Source organism: Antechinus flavipes, chromosome 3 (genome assembly GCF_016432865.1).
Source record: "Antechinus flavipes isolate AdamAnt ecotype Samford, QLD, Australia chromosome 3, AdamAnt_v2, whole genome shotgun sequence".
In the NCBI taxonomy this organism is placed as follows: domain Eukaryota; kingdom Metazoa; phylum Chordata; class Mammalia; order Dasyuromorphia; family Dasyuridae; genus Antechinus; species Antechinus flavipes.
Window position 1 is genome coordinate 779,233 of NC_067400.1, and position 19,383 is coordinate 798,615.

The 19,383-nt window shown below is 56.2% G+C and overlaps 1 protein-coding gene across 4 annotated transcripts in view; it reads left to right on the plus strand.

Annotated features, from left to right (window-relative positions):
* The window catches only part of WSCD1 (WSC domain containing 1), a 50,116-nt gene that overhangs the window by 21,140 nt on the left and 9,593 nt on the right, over positions 1-19,383 (plus strand). For all 4 annotated transcript variants that reach the window (XM_051991486.1, XM_051991484.1, XM_051991487.1 and 1 more), the window contains 6 exons: positions 1,528-1,642; positions 2,128-2,312; positions 7,398-7,519; positions 13,222-13,381; positions 15,105-15,269; positions 18,236-18,436. In XM_051991486.1, the coding sequence (XP_051847446.1) occupies positions 1,528-1,642; positions 2,128-2,312; positions 7,398-7,519; positions 13,222-13,381; positions 15,105-15,269; positions 18,236-18,436 (948 nt within the window). The remainder of the gene's footprint in view (positions 1-1,527; positions 1,643-2,127; positions 2,313-7,397; positions 7,520-13,221; positions 13,382-15,104; positions 15,270-18,235; positions 18,437-19,383) is intronic.

A 19,383-nucleotide genomic window follows, 5' to 3' on the forward strand; every position in this document is an offset into this window, starting at 1 on the left:
ACATCTAGGAGAAGACAAATGGAACTTGCTGTGGCTGTCACCTTCCTCCCTTTCCAGCTCTCTGGGGCTGGGTTCTTACCCCAATCTGGGGCCCATCTGACAAGTGGGCCATTTGTGCCAGTGGCTGTGGGAACACTTGGGGGGATTGCCAAGATCTCCCAGCTCCCTCTGCTCCCCTACCAGGACTGAGAGGCTGCCCCTCTCAGTAGGTGGTCTCTGGCTCCAGCCCTCAATTCCCAGGAAAATCCCCTTTTATCTGCGTTTCCCACAGGCCCCAACCTCCCAAGGAGAGAGAGTGAGAAGAAAGGCTTCCCGGGAATAATGATACGAAAGGGTGGGTGGGGGCCAGCGCCTGGTCTCATTCCCCCCCACTGAGATTTAAACTTCCCAAAGTCTGTGGAGTGGACTGGAGGAAGGGGGGTGGCCAGAACTGCCCCCCCCTCTGCAAAGCACTCGTCCTGGCCCCGCGAGGCCCGAACTCGGCTCCTCTGAGGTCCCATCGCTGCTGAAAACTTCCGCTGAGCATCCAGATGCTTCCCCGACATCCCGCGGGGCTGCAGCGGCCCCCGGCCCATTCTGGGGAGCCGTCTCAACAAGCACAATGTTGCTTCCTGGAGGAACCATTTATTTTAAAGCAAACATTTCCAGGATCCGGCAGCTGCTCTCTGGATTTCCTTCTCGGGCTGTTAAGACGGCCAGACATTTTCCAACATTTCCTCCTTTTCCTCTCCTGAACAGAAGCCACCCCGTGGGGGGCCCTTGCCAAGCTCCCTAGAAAAGCCAGGGCACCACCTGGGGGATGGAAACGTGCACTTGGAGGATCAGGGCTGGGAGACGAGCCTCAGGGTGCCTCGGGACCTCCAGCTGGACTCCCAATCCCCCCAAACAACAAGAAACGGGCCGGGTGCCAAATGGGCCTCTCCCTCAAAAAGACAGAAGTCCTTTCCCAGCAGGGGCAGCTCGCCCTCTGCCTCAGCCCCCTTCGCCCTGAGGGCTTCATAGTTTAAAGTTCAGAAGAAGCAACTTTTGGGGAAACTGGAGCAAACCGACCTCCCCAAGTCCCGGCGCCCCAGGCTGCTCCCCGGCAGTGGGCCCCGTGGTAGAATGCAGGTTTTGGGGGGGCGGACCCCTGCGTGCTGCCTGCTCCTGCCCCAGTGGGAGTCAAGCCACTCCCACCCTATTGGGGAGGGGCCACTCTGCGGGGGTGTCCCAAGGGGACACAGGTTTGAATTCTGTAATTGCACCCGGGACAGTTCTCGTCAATCCCTGTGATGTTCGGGGACCCTTGAGGGTCTGCTCCCTCACCTTCCAGCCCTGTGCTGGGACAGGAAGCTAAGGATTCTGGGGCAGCTGGGCCGGGGGCCAGAGCAGGCGCAGATATCAGGGACCGGGGCACAGATGCCACAGAGTGGGCTTCTGGCCTCCCACCCCCCCACCCCTGCTGGGAGCTGAGCAGACCCTGCTCACTCCCCAGCTAGCCCCCCCTCCTCCGAGGGGCTCCCCCTGACCTCTCTCCCACCCCCACAGGCTCCTACATGGGCTGCTTCGTTGACAGTGTCCAGGACAGGACCCTGAAGGGAGCTGTGTTCTATGACTTGAGGAAGATGACAGTGTCTAACTGTCAGGAAGCCTGTGCTGAGCGGTGAGTGGGAGTGGGGGGGGGGCGCTACCAGGGAGAGGTGCAGGCAGCGGGAGCCACCCATCCCCTCCCTTTCCCCCCACCCCGACACCTCTCTTGGGCCTGAGAGTCAGAGGAAGAGCCACCAGCACGGCCTGGAGGAAGGGGGCGGCAGCATGAGGCACGTGCCCGGGCTTCGATGTCCGTGTGTCCCGCGTGGTGGCCACGTGTCCATGTGGGTACCCAGGACACTTGTGTCCATGCATGTGTCTGTGGGGCTGGGAGTGGCCGCCGCCTGGACGTGCCCCGGGGTCTTCCTCTGAGGCTTGACCTCTCCTTCTATCCAGCCTAACCTTGCCCCTGGCGTCCCCCCTCCCTAGCCCTGCCCCTGACTCTGCTGGGAGCCTTTCCAAGAAGCCCCCTCACTGGTGATTGTCTCTGGGGCTGGGACCCCTCCCAGCGCACTCCCCTGCCCCACAAAGCCCCCTGACCCGCCCTCTGTCCCCCAGGTCCTACATCTACGCAGGCCTCCAATACGGCACCGAGTGTTACTGTGGGAACCGGCTCCCCAAGAGGAGCTCCAAGGCAGAGGAGTGCAACCGGGAGTGTCGAGGGGAGAAGGGCTCCGTGTGCGGGGGGCTCAACCGGCTCTCCATCTACCACGTCGGGGGGCTCTCTCTCAGTCCCGCCAAACGTAAGTGCTGGGGCCCATCTGGAGCCCAGAGAGCCTCTTGTGTGCCCAGCCCCAGCTGGTCTGCCAGTAAGGGTATGGAAGAGGAGGAGGAGGAGAAGAGGAGAAGGTTGTCAGGGAAGAGGAGGAGGAAGAGGAGGAGGAGGAAGAGGAGGAAGAGGAGGAAGAAGAAGAGAAAGAGGAGAAGGAGAAAAAAAGGAGGATGAGGAGGAAGAGGAGGAGGAGGAGGAAAAAAAGGAGGAGAAGAGGAGGAAGAGGAGGAGGAGGAGGAGGAAGAGGAGGAAGAGAAGAGAAAGAGGAGAAGGAGAAAAAAAGGAGGAGGAGGAGGAGAAGAGGAGGAGGAGGAGGAGGAAAAAAAGGAGGAGAAGAGGAGGAGGAGGAGAGGAGGAGGAGGAGGAGGAGGAAAAAAAGGAGGAGAAGGAGGAGGAAGAGGAGGAGGAGGAGGAGGAGGAGGAGGAAAAAAAGGAGGAGAAGGAGGAGGAAGAGGAGGAAGAGGAGGAGAAGGAGGAGGAAGAGGAGGAGAGGAGGAGGAAAAAAAGGAGGAGAAGGAGGAGAAGAGGAGGAAGAGGAGGAGGAGGAGGAGGAAGAGGAGGAGGAAGAAGAAGAGAAAGAGGAGGAGGAGGAAAAAAAGGAGGAGGAGGAGGAGGAAGAGGAGGAGGAGGAGGAGGAAAAAAAGGAGGAAAAGGAGGAGGAAGAGGAGGAGGAGGAGGAGGAGGAGGAGGAAAAAAAGGAGGAGAAGGAGGAGGAAGAGGAGGAGGAGGAGGAGGAGGAGGAGGAAAAAAAGGAGGAGAAGGAGGAGGAAGAGGAGGAAGAGGAGGAGAAGGAGGAGGAAGAGGAGGAGGAGGAGGAGGAAAAAAGGAGGAGAAGGAGGAGGAAGAGGAGGAAGAGGAGGAGGAGGAGGAGGAGGAGGAGATCGGGGAGGAGGAGAAGAGGAGGTCTAGCTCTGTCTACTCCCATCTCAGCTGGCATGGTCCAGTCCTGGACCAGGTGCCACATCTGACATGGCCAGAGAGACCTGATACAGGGGCTGGGATCCAAGTTAGGCTTTGTGTGAAGGGCAGGCCAGAAACTGGCCCCCTCAGAGAGAGGGAAGTGGCCACAGAGGCTCCTGCCTCCCATCCTTCCCTGGGCCTCGACAGTGAGCCCTTTATCCTTCAGCCTCTATCCTGAGGGGCTCTGGGACTAGACTGGACACGGTCCAGGGCCTGGCTCCCAGCAGCCAGTGGGGCCTGTGTCCAAGGCATGGCCCGGGAAGGCAGATGCTGCCTGTGCCGTCCAGGGCATGCGTATGGGAGGTCACCCAGGGTGCCCGTGTTCGGATTGTGGGCTGCACGGCTGGGGGCTGGGCTCTCAGGGCGCACCGAGGGCATCGGATTCCTGTGCTGCCCTCCCCTCCAGGGCCCAGGTCTGGGGTGGCCCACAGCTCTCATCCAAAGGGAACCAGTTAAGCAGGATCAGGGGAGCCCACCCAGAGGTGCTGGTACCCTCACCCCTGCCCCCAAACCAACATTGGTTCATTGTTCCCTAGGTTCTCCCCAGCCTGGTGTCCGTATGTGGGCACAGGCATGGGTATGTCCCTGTGGGGGCACATGAATGCCCATGCATGTGGGTGGTTTCCCCAAGGCCTTGGCCCTGCCCTGGGGAGGAGGCTTCCCAAAGAACAGAAGGGGACTGCCTGAGCTGTGGAGGATCCGGATGTTCGCACGCCTGGGAGGGCTCCTCCTGGTGCAGGGGCAGCGAGTGCCAGGGTCAGCTGAAGTTCCCCCAGGGCCCAGCTGGCCTCCAGATGCCCACTGAGGGGTTGGCTGTCATTCGCCAATTGGGGATTGATCCCTTCATTAACAGCATGTATAAGAAAAGCCAGGCGGACCCCCAGGGATGGCACAGGGCATGGGTGGAGCTGTGGAGGCTCAGAGCCCTGAAAGAGGGAGAGCCACAGCTGGGGAGGGTATTGAAGAGGCTGCATGGGAGGACAGAACCAAGGCTGGAAATCATGAGGGTGAGGGCGAGGGTTAGGAGGGCCTGGGTCTCCTCTCCTTGCTTGCCTCTCTGAGCTCCTTCCAGCAGAGCCCACCCCCAGCAGCTCCTGGTATTGTCTCTAACCCCCCCCCCAGCCCAGCAGAGCACCTCCTCCAGCTGCTCCCCATGCTGTTTCTCTAGCCCCCCCCCAGCTCAACTTGATGAGGCTTTTCCCTTCAGGATATTACAGTTTTCTATCCACTTGCTCCTGAGCTGAAAGGTTTTCCGTGCCCTCAGCCCCCCTACAGCTCCCCCCACTTCTTCCTCAAGCCCAGCCCTTTTCTTCTCCCTTTCCAGGAGACCCCTGAGGAGTAGGGGCTGTCCAAATGCCTGGCCCTGGAGGTTCCATCCCTGCCCCCTTTACTATTGATGGTGGAGAAAGTATTTGTGGTTGCCATAGCAACCTGCAGGCCCTGGCTCTCCAGTGGGCCCTGGTCCTAGCGTTACCCTCCGAGCCAGAATCCCATCACTGGCCTGAGAGGCAAAGCCCGCGCTAGGTTAAGGGGCCAGCCGGCCCCTCCTTGCTTTCAGAGGTCGGGATCTGTGGGCTCCCTCACTCACCCCGGTGAGCTTTTAGCAACAGAGAAAAGCTTAGAACCCGGCAGCTACCGGGCATGTAGTAAACGCTAGCTGGGCGTCGGCGTGGCTGACACGGCTCCCTCAAGGAGCTTCCACTTAACAGGAGCCAACCTCCCTGCACAAGCAGCACAGGCTAAAGCAGAGAGGAGCCACTGAGGGCAGGGGCCAAGAGCCCTGAGAAAGGGGACCATCCTCTTGGTGACCCCACTCGGCAGAGTTAGCAGCTAGCAAATATTCGTTCACTCATTCATTCATTCACACAGGCATTCATTCACTCACTCATTCATTCATCCATTCATTTGCTCATTCATTCATCCTCTCACTAACTCACTCACCCATTCATCTATTCACTTGCTTACTCACTCCTTCCTTACAGGGTTCTCTCTGTCAAGCTCCAGAGAAGCAGGGCTGGGGGAGGACCTGGAGTTGAATCCTATCCTACCACTTATTAGCCACGTGACCAAGCCCACACTTTACCTCTGTTCTTATGGGTACAGAGGAGGCAGCTGGACTCAGTAGCTTGAAGGTCCCTCCTGGCGGAACAGAATCTCTGAGCATGGGGACCTTGTCCCAGAGACATGGCTGCCCCTGGGCTATCGGGGTCTGCAGCCCATGTTTGCGGGGGCTCCTTCCTCACCATCCTGTGGGGGCCTGGGAACTGTCCAACCTGTCGTGTGGGGGCCCAGGAGCTATCCAGCCTATCCTGTGGGGGGCCGGGAGCTGTCCAGCCTATCCTGTGGGGGGCCGGGAGCTGTCCAGCCTGTCCTATGGGGGCTTGGGAGCTGTCCAGCCTGTTCTGTGGGGGCCCAGGAGCTGTCCAATCTGTCCTGTGGGGGCTTGGGAGCTATCCAGACTATCCTGTGGGGGCCCAGGAGCTGTCCAGCCTGTTCTGTGGGAGCCTGGGAGTTGTGCATAGGAGGCCCGGGAGCTGTCCAGCCTATCCTGTGGGGGCCTGTCCAGCTGTTCTGTGGGAGCACTGGAGTTGTGCAGAGGGGGCCCAGGAGCTGTCCAGCCTATCCTGTGGGGGCCCGGGAGCTGTCCAGCTGTTCTGTGGGGGCCTGGGAATTGTGCAGAGGGGGCCCGGGAGCTGTCCAACCTGTCCTGTGGGGGCCCGGGAGTTATCCAGCCTATCCTGTGGGGGCCCGGGAGCTGTCCAGTTTGTTCTGTGGGGGCCTGAGAATTGTGCAGAGGGGGCTTGGGAGCTGTCCAGCCTATCCTGTGGGGGCCCGGGAGCTGTCCAGCTGTTCTGTGGGGGTCTGGGAGCTGTCCAACCTGTTCTGTGGAGTCCGGAAGCTGTCCAGCTTGCCCCAGCATCATGTTTCCAAGCACAACTTTGCTGGTATCCAGGAATCCTCAAACTTTTTAAATAGGGGGCCAGTTCACTGTCCCTCAGACTGTTGGAAGGCCAGATTATTGTAAAAACAAAAACTTTGTTTTGTGGGCTTTTAAATAAAGAAACTTCATAGCCCTGGATGAGGGGAATAAACACCCTCAGCTGCCGCATCTGGCCTGTAGGCCGTAGTTTGAGGACCCTGGTATCCCTTCACCAGGACTCCCTCTTGTCCAGCCTCGTGCAGGGAGGTCTGCTCAGAGCAGAACAGCTGAGTGAGGCGTGGCACAGAGACCCAAGGGGCTCCCGAGGGGCTGCCTGGAGCCCTGGCATGAGTAGGAGTACAAATACCCAGCCAGTCATTAAATACAGGAAGCTGGAGGGGTGTGAGAATCAGCAAAGGCTTCAGGAGAAAGGCTGGCCCCTGAGCTGCATAATAAAGGAAGGGGGAAGGTAGAGACAGAGACAAAGAAAGGAAAGAGACATAGAGAGGAGACACACAGGAAAACAGAGCAAGAAGGATAGAAAGAGAAAGAGAGAAAAGGGGGAGAAAGGGAGGGAGGGAGGGAATAGAAGAGGGCAGAGAGAGGAGAGAGAAAGAAGGAAGGAGAGGAGAAGAGAAGGAGAGGGAGGTTAGGGGAGGGAGGGGGAGAGAAAATAAAAATGGGACAAAGGAAAAGGGAGGGACCCCATGGTGTCCAGGCCTTCTGGTCTGATGCCCCTTTCATGGATCTGGAACTAGGATGACACAGCTACACTTGTCCCAGGATTGACCCAGCACAACCTGGAAGACACCCTAAAAGCAGCCTTCTAGGGGTAGCGACGCAGCCCACCTGAGCAGGGCAGAGGTGCTGCCAGGACGGCAGGCATGCCTCTGCTTTCTTGACCCTGTTCTCTTGGCTCACCTTCCTGGACCATGGGCCACACAGGCCTCTCCTTAGCCCCTCAGGCCAGCTCTCTCTTTCCTTACCTGGGGACTCCAGCTGTTTTGGAGTCACCCCCCACTCTCACCCCAATCTTGGCCATCCAGATGTTTCATCTGGGTGGGGAATGAGCTAGGCTAGGATCTTCTTTGCAGCAGCCCCCTTTCCCCCTCTACATTCTCCGACCCCAGCACTGCCCTCACTGCTCTAAGGAAAACCTTATTGCTGTCCCCGCAGGAAGGACGGTCATCTACCGGGGATGTTTCCGAGTGCCTGGGAACCTCACTGACACCTTGGCCAACTCTTTAACCCAGCCCAACCTGACAGTGGAGATGTGTTCACAGCTTTGCTCCAATAAAGTAAGAGCATCCCATGTTCCTTGGCCTTCCTTTCTCTCCTCCTCCTTTCCCTCCTCCTCCTCTCATCTTCCCCTTCTGCTCCTCCTGCTGCTGTTGCCATCCACACTCCCAGTGCATGGAGAGGGGATTGGGCAGCCACTCTCAGCATTAAGGAAGGGGCTTAAGGAAAAGAAATGAGGCCCTTGTGAGTGCTGTGTAGACACACTAGATCCTCATCTCCCCCAGGGAGAGTCCAGCTCCTCTAGGTTCAGCATCCATGTTTTAACTGCTTCTATCCAGGCTGAGGGCTGGGCTGGGCTAGGAAGCTCATGGACAGGGGCTCAGATGTTGGCTTGCAGGGCAGCAGATGTCCAAGACTGTTAGAGCTGACCCTATAATTAACCTGGCTCTGCTTCTGTGGATGGTCTTTTCAGACCCTCTCAATGACCCCTATGGATCAGAGATGTCTCCTTGGCTCGGAGCTCACAATCTGTGATCCTGCAGCAGGGGGATTTCTATCCCACAGACATCCAAAGATTGGGATAAAAACCCCTGGCTGGGCCCATCAGAGCAGGGGTCTTAAGATGCACAGGCATCTCCCCCAGTCTCTTGGTTGGGAAGGACTGTCTTTGTGGTGCTTTGGGGGGTTCAAAAATGAGTTATAAATATTTGTGAACATCCTTAGAATTTGTTTTATTTAGGACTAATCTCTTTCTTTATCTTCTTTTCTTCTAATCCTCATCCCCCCTTTTTTTGCCTCCTATTTCACTATTGAGTGAAATGTATATTTGTATCTAGTTCTCTCTGTGTGTCTCTTTTCTTTCCTTTTTTATTTCTTTTCTTTTCTTTTATCTACAAAGCATATGCATGGGTAATTTTTCCAATATAGATCCTTGCATAGCCTTTTGTTCCAAATTTTCCTCTCCTTCCCCCCACCCCCTCTCCTAACTGACAGGTAGTCCAACACATGTTAAATATGTTAAACATATGTTAAATACAATATATGTGTACACATTTATACAGTTATCTTGCCATACAAGAAAAATCAGATCAAGAAGGATAAAAAAAAACTGAGAAAAAAATGCAAGCAAACAACAACAAAGAGAGTGAAAATGCTATGTTGTGGTACACACTCAGTTCCCACAGTCCTCTCTGGGTGTAGATGGCTCCCTTCATCACAAGATCACTGGAACTGGCCTCAATCATCTCATTGTTGAAGAGGGCCACATCCATCAGAATTGATCATCAAATAATCTTGTTGTTGCCATGTACAATGATCTCCTGGTTCTACTCACTTCACGCAGCACCAGTTCATGCAAGTCTCTCCAGAATTTTCTCCAGAATCATCCTGCTGGTCATTTCTTATAGAACAATAATATTCCATAACATACACATACCATAACTTGTTCAGTCATTCCCCAACTGATGGGCACCCACTCAATTTCCAGTCTCTTGCCACTACAAAAAGGGCTGCCACAAACATTCTTGCATGTCTGGGTCTCTTTCCCTCCTTTAAGATCTTTTTGGGATATAAATCCAGTAGAAGCACTGCTGGGTCAAAGGGTATGCACAGTTTGATAACTTTTTGAGCATAGTAATGCTGGATCTGTTCACGACTCCACCAACAATGTATTAGTGTCCCAATTTTCCCACATCTCCTCCAACATTGGTCATTATCATTTCCTGTCATCTCTCTGCCTTTTTCCTTCTCTGTCTGTCTCTGTCTCTTCCCTTCTTTCTCTCTTCCTCCCTTTCTTCCTCCCTCCCTATCTCTTTCCCACTTTTTTCTGTCTCTTTTCCTCTCTCTGTCTTTGTCTGTCCACCTCTGTCTGTCTGTCTGTCTGTCTGTCTCTCTCTTTCTCTCTCTCTCTCTCTCTCTCTCTCTCTCTCTCTGTCTCTCTGTCTCTCTTTGTCTCTCTCTGGCTATCTCTCTATGTCTGTCTTTTTCTTGTCTCTCTGTCTCTGTCTCTCTCTGTTTCTGTCTCTCTATCTTTCTGTCTCTCTCTCTCTGTGTCTGTCTCTGTCCATCTCTCTCTCTTTGTCTCTCTGTGTCTGTCTCTGTTTTTGTCTCTTTCTGTCTCTATCTCTGTTTCTTTCTGTCTCTCTGTGTCCATCTCTCTGTTTCCGTGTTCTTCCTTCCTTCAGTTCAGATGTGAGGCATATAGACGATTTGCTTCTTCCACCCCATGCTCCTTTGTGTAGATGTCTACTTTTGGACCCAACTATGTGAGAAAATTGTCCCCTAACCTTCTTTTCCCTTTCCCCTCCCCAGGCCCCGGTGTATTCCTCTTCTCTTCCTTTTGCATTTTTCTTAAGACGATCGGGATATTATCCAAGTGCTCTGGAGTCATCTCCAATTGGACTCCCCTGCTGTCCTAGTTGACGCTAGGAATCCGAGGGGACACACGTGCCAGATATGAATGGCAGCAGTTTTTCCCTGCTTAGTCCTTCACCATTGTTCATCCATGCTGATGGTTCCGTGGTTCTCCTGCCTCCCTCTTGTGCTTGTACTCTGTATTTCTCCTGCATCTCTGGTCTTTTTATCAGGACTTCATTTTCCAGTTTGGCTCTGGATTCTAGAGGGAAGATTTGGGCAGGTTTGGCTGCTCTCACGGCGTTCTGAGTGTAAGGTTATCCCAGGATCTCAGGGACAGGTCAGAACTGTGAGCTCTCGGCCTTTCTCGAGTGGCCCAAGGCAGGAAAAGTGTGTGCTCTGTTCAGGGCTCTGCAAGCTTGGTCTGGGCTGTGCAAGAGCGGATGGCTGCTGCAGGCAGTCCGTTTCACTAGTGGGAAATGACTCAGAACAGCAGAATTGTGAGCCCTCTTTGGTCTGAGACGCCTTCCTGCCTCGGTCATTTAGCACGCTGGGCTAGAGACTGGCAGTGAGACTGCATGCGACTGAGCCGGCTTTCTCCACGTCGGTGGTTGAGTCGATTTTCTCCATGCCTGGATTTAACTCTAACCTTAAATGTGCCCCAGGCTTCCCAACCAGGGAGCTCTCTGGAAGCCCAGGAAAGCAGGGCTATCTAAGGCAGTCATCTTATCTTCTGCCTTTTGCTACAAAAGGGATGAGTTCCTCACCCTCAGTCCCACTCACACCTCTTGCCTATTTTTTTAACTCCTACTCAGAGGATAGTAGTTATAGCAATTTCTGTGGAAATTAGGGTTTGTGAATTGACCCTTCTGTGACTCCACTAAAATCCCCGTGAGTGCTCTCACCAAAACTCACTTCTCCAGCATCCACCTCCTCGTGAGCGTTAGGTGACCCTAGTGGGCTTCAAGGCCCTTGAGTACAGGAAGTCCCTTTTTTCCTTTGAGTTAATATTTGGAAAGTGCTTAGCACAGTATCTGGCGCATAGTAGGCCCTCTGTAAATGTCTCACTGTTATGACGCTATTGACCATGACACCCTTTCCTCGTCTGTCTTTTTGGACGAATTTATGAATGTCTATTGTTGCCTTCTTTGAGACTCACATCACAACACCCACTTCCTAGAGTACTATGAAGCATAATCGAACTTGCTCCGTCCCCTCATTTTCATTCTATATGTGGCTTTGGGTTTGTTATATGCAGGAAGCGCTTTGTTTTTGTTTTTTTCTTTATTCCTCGATTTTTTTTCTTGTTACTGGAGAAATCGGTGCCTTCACTTTTAGGCTGATAATGGATTTTTCTTCCACTTTTGTACATGGGAAGGGAAAGAAATAAGGGAAGACCTGGAGAACAGGGAGAGATGAATGGGGTGGCAGCCATGGTAAAAGAGGAGCGATGCGGAGGGAAAATGATGATGGATAGAAGGGAAACGACAGATAGGAGGTTAGAGAGAGGAAGTTCACGGGTCTGGCTCACTGAAGCAGAACACTTCTGGGCAATGGTCAGGTCTAGGGCATGACCACTCCCATGTTTGACCGGGGCAGAGGACAGAGAAGCCTGGTTTCTCCCGGTTACTCTTTCCGGATACAACTGGGTTTGCAAAACACTTGCCATATACCAGTTGTTGTCAGAGTGGCAGTCAACCCACTTTACAAATGATGAAACTGAAGCTCAAAGAGGCTGGGTCTTGCCTGGTGGGTATCCATGGTTAAAACTGACTCTAAGTCAAGGCATCCAGGTGGCCGGGCAGATAGAGCCTAGACTTTGAGTCATGAAGCCCAAGTTCAAATCCTGCCTCATACTCCCTGGTGGTGACTCTTAGCAAGTCAATCAAATGGTCTGTGCCTCAGTTTCCCCATTTGTAAAACTGGGATAACAAAAGCACCTGCCTCTCATATAAAGGGCTGTCCTAGAAATGGCAGCTATATTATTAATAGGATTAATATGCATATTAACATATTATATATACATTAATAGGATTTATATTAATATATATTAATAGGATATATATATTAATTATAGTGCCAGGAGTGGTGAGCCTAGCCTTCCTTCTGCTAGACCACTGTTGCTCTCAAAGGCAGCTTGATTCTGCCCCCTGAGCCTCGGGCCTGGGCCAGGCCACTGAGCGACCCACCCCTCACTTCTGGCCTTTGATGGTCGAGGCTGACAAACACATGAGCAGAAAGGCTCGCCTGAGTTCGTGGAAGGACAGTGGACGAGGTCCAGCGGGCTCCCCCTCAATGGCCTCGGCTTCCCCTTGATGGCCTCGGCTCCCCCTCGATGGCTTCAGCTCTCTGGGAGAATTTCCCTGTGCTTAGACAGCCTGTGGATGCAAGGCTTCTGATTGAAGCTCCGCTCACGTAGCGCCTGCCTGCCTGAGAAATGACCAGCGGCTCTTTGGGGATGGAATCAAATTGAAGCAATCTCTCGTATTTATAAACCTTTCATTCTCCCATTTACAAACCGAGTCCGTCCCCTCCCGGAGCTGGCCGGAGCCTCCTGTGGGGGGGCGTCCTCCAAGACACGGGGTCCTGCCTTGGGGGTGATCTCCTCCCCCTGCCCCCACTGCAGGGGGCCCGGGCAAGGCTGAGGCTTCTGTGGGCTGCGCAGGAATAGTCCGTGCCCGGCCCCAGCGGGCGTCTCATTCAGGGCATGGTGCCTCATCCAGGTGGTAGGTGCCCATTTTATAGATGAGGAAAGTGGGACAGTGGAAAAGACTGGCCTTAGGACACGTCCTGGGGGGGCTGGACCTCAGGTCCTGGTGACCCCTGGTCCAGCGCGCCATGCACTGTGCTGTCCTCAGCGGGGCCCCGGAGGGACACGGAGCCTTTCCCATGATTGCAGACTTAAGAGCCAAAAGAACATCCTAACTGGCTCCCCAGCTTTGGCCATCATGGCACCTCAGAGACCTCCAGCCCAACTCCCACGTAGGGGTCACTCCATCGGCTCCCCTCCTCCAAGGCGTCGCCCCCTCAGCTCCCCTCCCCTGAGGGGTCACTCCATTAGCTCCTCTCCCCCAAGGGGTTGCCCCCTGGAGTCGCCCCCTCAGCTCCTCTCCCCCGAGGGGTCACTCCGTCGGCTCCCCTCCTCCAAGGAGTCACCCCCTCGGCTCCAGATGGCATGGCACCCTGTTGGGTGGGCAGTTACTCAGGGGGGTACAAGTTATCAGACCCACTTTAGAGATGGGTAACCCGAGGCCCTGAGAAGTGCCATGGACGACCCAGACACAATCGGTTATCGCGGCTCCAAGTTTGGCCCTCCTGCGCCAGCCCCTGTGGGAAACCGTTCCCGGTACCCAGCAGGGATTCCGTCTCTGCGTCTGTCCACACGCCCTCTATCTGTTTGCTCCGACAGGAGTTCCCGCTGGCCGTGATCAGGGGCCCCGAGTGCTTCTGTGGCTTCCCCACCCCGAGGTTCAGCCTGCATGATGCGGTGGACAGCTCCCTGTGCTCCTGGGGCCCTGAGACCCCAGGCTGGGGGGATTACTGCGTGGTCTACCAGACGCCCATCCAAGGTGAGTTCGGGCTGAGGCAGGCCGGGGACACTGCCTCGGTGCCCACGGGAGAGCATCTCTGTAGGCGGACGCCCTGAGCTGGACAGCCTGGCACTGGGGGAGAGATTGGAACTTTGGGGAATTGGGGATAAGGGGAGGGGGGGAAAGTACTTCAGCGCAGAGGGGGCAGCTCCGAGGAGGCCCGAGGCAAGGAAGGTCCCACTGACCTCGGCCCCAGAGGAGCACTGACCTGGAAACTGGAGGGAGTACCGATGGGCCCGGCTCTGCCCTCTCAGGGAGCCTGTGGAAGCAAGCCTGAGCCTTCCTCAGCCCTCCAGACTGACGGTCTCATTACTGTGGCTCCGCCACGCTGGCTGGCAGAGAAGGTGGCCTGGGCAGGGTTCGGGTCCGAGAGAGGCTGGCCAGCGGGCACCTGGGAGCGTTGGGGGCTTGCTGCTCCTTCTGTGCTCGTGGATGTTCCAGTCCCCCTGGGCATATACTCATCACCTTTTGGGCACTCCCCCAAGGAGGGTCTGGAAGCCTGAAGGGAGCCCCAGGATGACAAGGTGTCCTTGTCCTGATGGGCACAAATCTGGGCTGTGGAAGTTGGGCTTGGCCCCGCAGGCCAGGGCTGCCCCCCAGCCCAACCCCCTCGTCTTCCAGAGGAGGCTGTGGCCCGTCAGGGATTCCGGGCAGGCCCCCAGACTGGCTCCAGGGCTCAGCCACAGCCTTGGCCCTGGCCTGTTCTACCCGACACTTCCTCTCATAATCGTTACTAATGGGCACCAGGCAGAGACAGCCCCGCGCGCTAGGACCACCCGCGGAGGGTCTCAGCCGAGAGTCAGGCAGAAGTGTCTGATCCTTGGGGAGCAGCAGAGGGTGCTCTGGCCCCTCCGTGCAAGCATTCCCACAGATAAGGTCGCTGTCTGCTGTGTCTGATCTCGGACCCCTGCCTGTGCCAAGGGCTCTCCCTACCGGGGCTTTGGCAGCTGCGGCCATGACTCCTGCAGGGGCTCTTCCCACTGCCCCAGGGAGGGCCCTTGGATGAATGGTGCTGGGGCTGGTGGGACGCCATGTTTCCCTCCTTGGTGGCTGTGGGGGCTGAGGTTAGAGCGAGGCTGGGGTCCGCAGGGCCCTCCCACTCCCAGGGCTCTGAGATACAGTGCTGGGGTCACTGGGCCAAGGAACGATGGCGTCGGCCGCCATCGTTCCCTTCATTGGTGGGGGCGAGGCTGGGGTCTGCAGGGCACAATCATTTCAGCGGTGGAGACCCCTCTGGCTCCTGATGGTTGAGACATCCCCTCCCCAGACTCTGTAGTTTACCCGGCACCTGCGCTAACAGAGAGCAGCTCCTTTCACATGGGAGTGGCCATGACGGGCCGGTTCCTGCTGGGCCAGCAGAGCCAGGAGCCCTGGGCCGATGCTTTCCTTTTACAGTCAAGCTGCTGAGTGCCCCATGGAGGGAGATTCCACACTGGGAGCTCCGCCCCCTGAGGCACTTGTAGGGACCGTCACGTGCCCAGCAGGCGGGCACCAGGAGGCCAGTGGTCCTCCATAAAGCCCCGTCTCCCACCCCTCTGACTCACCCGCAGCCAAAAGCTCTGAGAGGCCGCCGGTGTCTCGGGCACGATGTTCTGGGGTCCCGTGGCTGGAGTCCACTCTAGGCAGGTCCAGCTGAGAGCGGCCCCGGCTCTGGCCGAGGGGCCGCCCCCCTCCCCAGCCACCCCCTCGTCCTTTCCTACAGACACTCGGTGCACCGACAGGCGCTTCCTGCCCAGCAAAGCCAAGGTCTTCGTGGCGCTGTCCAGCTTCCCAGGTGCCGGCAACACATGGGCGCGCCACCTCATCGAGCACGCCACGGGTTTCTACACTGGCAGCTACTACTTCGATGGGGCGCTCTATAACAAAGGTGAGTTCTGGCAGCCTGGGGGCACAGAGGGGGGAGCCTCTGGGAGGGCCGGGCCCCAGCAGGGTCCTGTCCCCCTCCCACACCCTCAAAGAAGCAAGCACCAGGGTCCTCAACCCTTGGGGGTCACTGGTCACGAGGCTCTGGAGACTGAACCTCCAGCCCCACATCTCCACGGACTCGGCAGGGCTGGCTGGGGTAGGCGACAGCTTCACAGCCAGGATTCTGAGGAGTCAGTTGTTCCCAAGTCAGCCCAGGGCACCCGGACAGAGCGCCCAGACATCCAGGAGAGGCTCGTGCTAGGGGCTTCCTTCTGAACACACGGGGGGCTTCTTATGCTGAGAAGAGGGAACAAAACTTCGGAGCTCTAACTGAGCACCTCAGGGATGGAGGCTGGGAACTCGGGCCTTCAGAGCGACTCCCACCTTCCCTGCGTGTTGTGGGGGGGGCAGCTTTCATACAAGTCACTGAACTGTTAGACCTGGAAGGAACCTGCCCGATCATCTGAGCCTCATCTGTCCTGTCCCAGGCCCAGTGAGGGGAGGGACATGTGGCCACAGTCACTCCTCAGTGCTGTGAGGGGGTGTTAGGAAACAGCTGGAAGGGCCTGGCTGAAGGGCCGGGGCCACGGCCCTGCTCTGGCTCAGTCCTGGTCAGGCTCAGTCCTTGTCAGGCTCGGCCCCACAGCCATGGTCTGGCTTGGTTCTGCTCTGGCTCAGTCCTGGCCTGTCCCTGGTTTGGCCTGCAACAGGGCCAGCTCCTGGAAAGGTTCAGGCCACAGCTAGACACAAGGTCCCCCTCATTTCAAAGATATGGAAGCTGGGCAAGAAAGCGCTTGTTTTTATCTGAAAACAGCAGTTATTTGTCAAGCTGGGGGAGTTGTGAAAAACGTGGTCCAGTTCTTCCAACTTACAAATGAGGAAACTGAGGTCTCAGGCAGGAAGCAACACTGCCTCAGTGAGCCTGAATGGGCGCCTCCAATATGGCTCCCTCAGGTACCACCTTGTCTCACCAGGCTCACAATCTGTGGAAGCCATTGTGGACAGACTCTCCCAGCCAGGAAAGTGTAGACATGGGTCAGCCAGGAAAGTGTAGACATGAGTCAGCCAGGAAAGTGTAGACATGGGTCAGCCAGGAAAGTGTAGACATGAGTCAGCCAGGAAAGTGTAGACATGGGTCAGCCAGGAAAGTGTGGCCATGGGTCAGCCAGGAAAGTGGACATGGGTCAGCCAGGAAAGTGGCCATGGCTCAGCCAGGAAAATGGCCATGGCTCAGCCGGGAAAGTGGCCATGGCTCAGTCGGGAAAGTGGCCATGGGTCAGCCGGGAAAGTGGCCATGGGTCAGCCGGGAAAGTGGCCATGGCTCAGTTGGGAAAGTGGCCATGGGTCAGCCGGGAAAGTGGCCATGGGTCAGCCTGGAAAGTGTGGCCATGGGTCAGCCGGGAAAGTGGCCATGGGTCAGCCAGGAAAGTGTGGCCATGGGTCAGCCGGGAAAGTGTGGCCATGGGTCAGTCGGGAAAGTGGCCATGGGTCAGCCGGGAAAGTGTGGCCATGGGTCAGCCGGGAAAGTGGCCATGGGTCAGCCAGAAAAGTGGCCATGGGTCAGCCGGGAAAGTGGCCATGGCTCAGCCGGGAAAGTGTGGCCATGGGTCAGCCGGGAAAGTGGCCATGGGTCAGCCGGAAAAGTGGCCATGGGTCAGCGGGAAAGTGTGGCCATGGGTCAGCCGGGAAAGTGGCCATGGGTCAGCCGGAAAAGTGGCCATGGGTCAGCCGGGAAAGTGGACATGGATCAGCCAGGAAAGTGTAGACATGGGTCAGCCAGGAAAGTGTGGACATGGGTCAGCCAGGAAAGTGGACATGGTTCAGCCAGGCCGGACACTTCACTCTCCCTCGGGCCCAGCCAGCCAGTTTGTCAGTTCTTGCATTTCCTACATTGGCCACGTCTCTCAACAGCGCCCTCCTTGGTGTTCTGGCTCTGGGCATTTCCCCTGGCCATCCTTGGGCCTGGACTCCCCTCCCTCCCCAACTCCTGACCTCTCGGCTCCCTTTGTGTCCTGACTGAGATCCTAGCTTATAGGAAGCCTTCCCAGCCCCTCTTAGTTCGACTGATCCATCATGGGCCGTGTTTGTCTGGAGCAGCTGCTTGTTTGCACCTGGTTGGGCTGTGATTTGTACCCAGTCAATCAATCTGCCCTTAGATTGTAAGCCCCGGGAGGCCAGGGACTTCTTTTTGCTTCCTTTTCATCCCCAGAACTTGGCCCAGCCTGGTACACAGTAGGTGCTTAATGAATGTTGATTTGTTGATTATTTTAGGCTGAGTTTCTATCCCAGTCCTTGGCATGGGCCTGGCACATGGTACGTGCTTGATGATGGCTTGTTATTTGATTGATTGGCCTGGGGTGGGGGGAGTAGTGGTTGCTAACCTAACAAACCATCAGAGTGGTCCAGGGTCCAGACCATCCACACCCTCCCTGGTCATTGAGCCTGCCAGGCATGAGACAGCTGGGGGCCACACAGTCTCTGGTGGGTGGAAGAAACAGCCCAGTGTGGAAGGGTCTGATGGCCAGAGAGATTTCTTGCCCTTTCTGAGATGAGGACAGCTCACAGAGTGGGACCCAAGGACCAAGCCACAAGGTAGTCGTGGATGTAGCATCTTCCACAGATGGAGAACTGGCAAATGGCCCCATCCACAGTGAGACCAAGACGTTGGCCAGGCCAGACTCGCTCGTCCCGTGGCCTTCCACACCCCCCCCCCGTGCTCCTTCTTCCAGAGGGCTTGCCAAGCGTCCCGTGGGTGCAGAATGGAGGCAAACGTTCTCAGTGATGGGAGGTTACTCATATGCGAGTCAAGGAAGGGCCAGGGTAAAAATAAAAGTGGCAGTGCTGACTTCCTACCTCGCCCTCAGCTTCTCATGGGAAGGGGAGCAGACTGTGGGATGCTTGAGCTTGATTTCCTTTTTTCACTTTAAGGTTTTAAAGGGGAGAAAGACCACTGGAGGAGCCGAAGGACCATCTGCGTGAAGACCCACGAGAGTGGGAAGAGAGAGATCGAGATGTTCGATGCCGCCATTCTGCTCATACGCAACCCGTACAGGTCACTCATGGCGGAGTTTAACCGGAAGTGCGCCGGCCACTTGGGATACGCCACAGACAGGAACTGGAAGAGTCAAGGTAATGGGCACCAGGATGGCAGGAGGCAGGTGGCCATCAGTTAAGGGAGGGAGTTGGGCCACGTGGTTTTCGGGGTCTCCTCCAGCTGCTCGTCCCCAAGCTCAGCACACACTCCAAGCAGTTGGACGTCTCTCCAGTAGAAAGAGTCCCTTAAAAATGATGTTTGTGTTTGCCTTCAGTTCTGAGTCAGTCCCTCACCCTCCCATGTGCAGAGTCACAAAGAATAAAGCTAAGAAAGAGCTCAGCAGGCTCACAATGCCAACCAGGACAGTAATTGAGCCCCGCAGCTGTGTAGGCCAGTGCTCCACCCCCACAGGTCTCCCCCTGCCTCAGAGGAAGGAGAGCCTGGGATGTAGTGCAGCCCAGTTCTGCCTCTGTTGCGGCCTTCTCCCCATCCGCCATGGCCAGGGTCTCGCAGGCCACAGCAGGGATTTTCCAAGGTGTGCACGTGCCCTCACTGCACTGCTCCCATGAGTGTCTCTACCCTAAGAATACTCAGTCCAAAAGGAGAAGCTACACCCTAAGCCTGCTGAGCCTGCTGTCCACCATCGCTCCCTGTTGAGACTAGGTTGTGGTATTGGCCCAATTGGTCCTGGCTGCTGCCTGTCCATCTCCAAGCAAGGCCTCCACCATAGTCAGCATGGCCAGGCTTCCTCCAGCCTCCTCAGCTTCCCAGAGGGACAGACCTCCGCACTTCCCCAGCTCATTCACTAAACCTGGGATGGAGACAGTCAGCTCTGAAAGGCACTTCCACATGGCTTTCTACTTGGAAGGGGTGTGTATGCGTGTGTATGTGTGTGTGTGTGTGTGTGTGTGTGTGTGTGTGTCTGTGTGAGTGTGTGTGTGTGTGTGTGTGTGTGTGTGTGGTGTGTATGTGTGTGAGTGTGTGTGTGTGTGTGAGTGTGGTGTGTATGTGTGTGTGAGTGTGAGAGTGGAGTGTAAAAAGC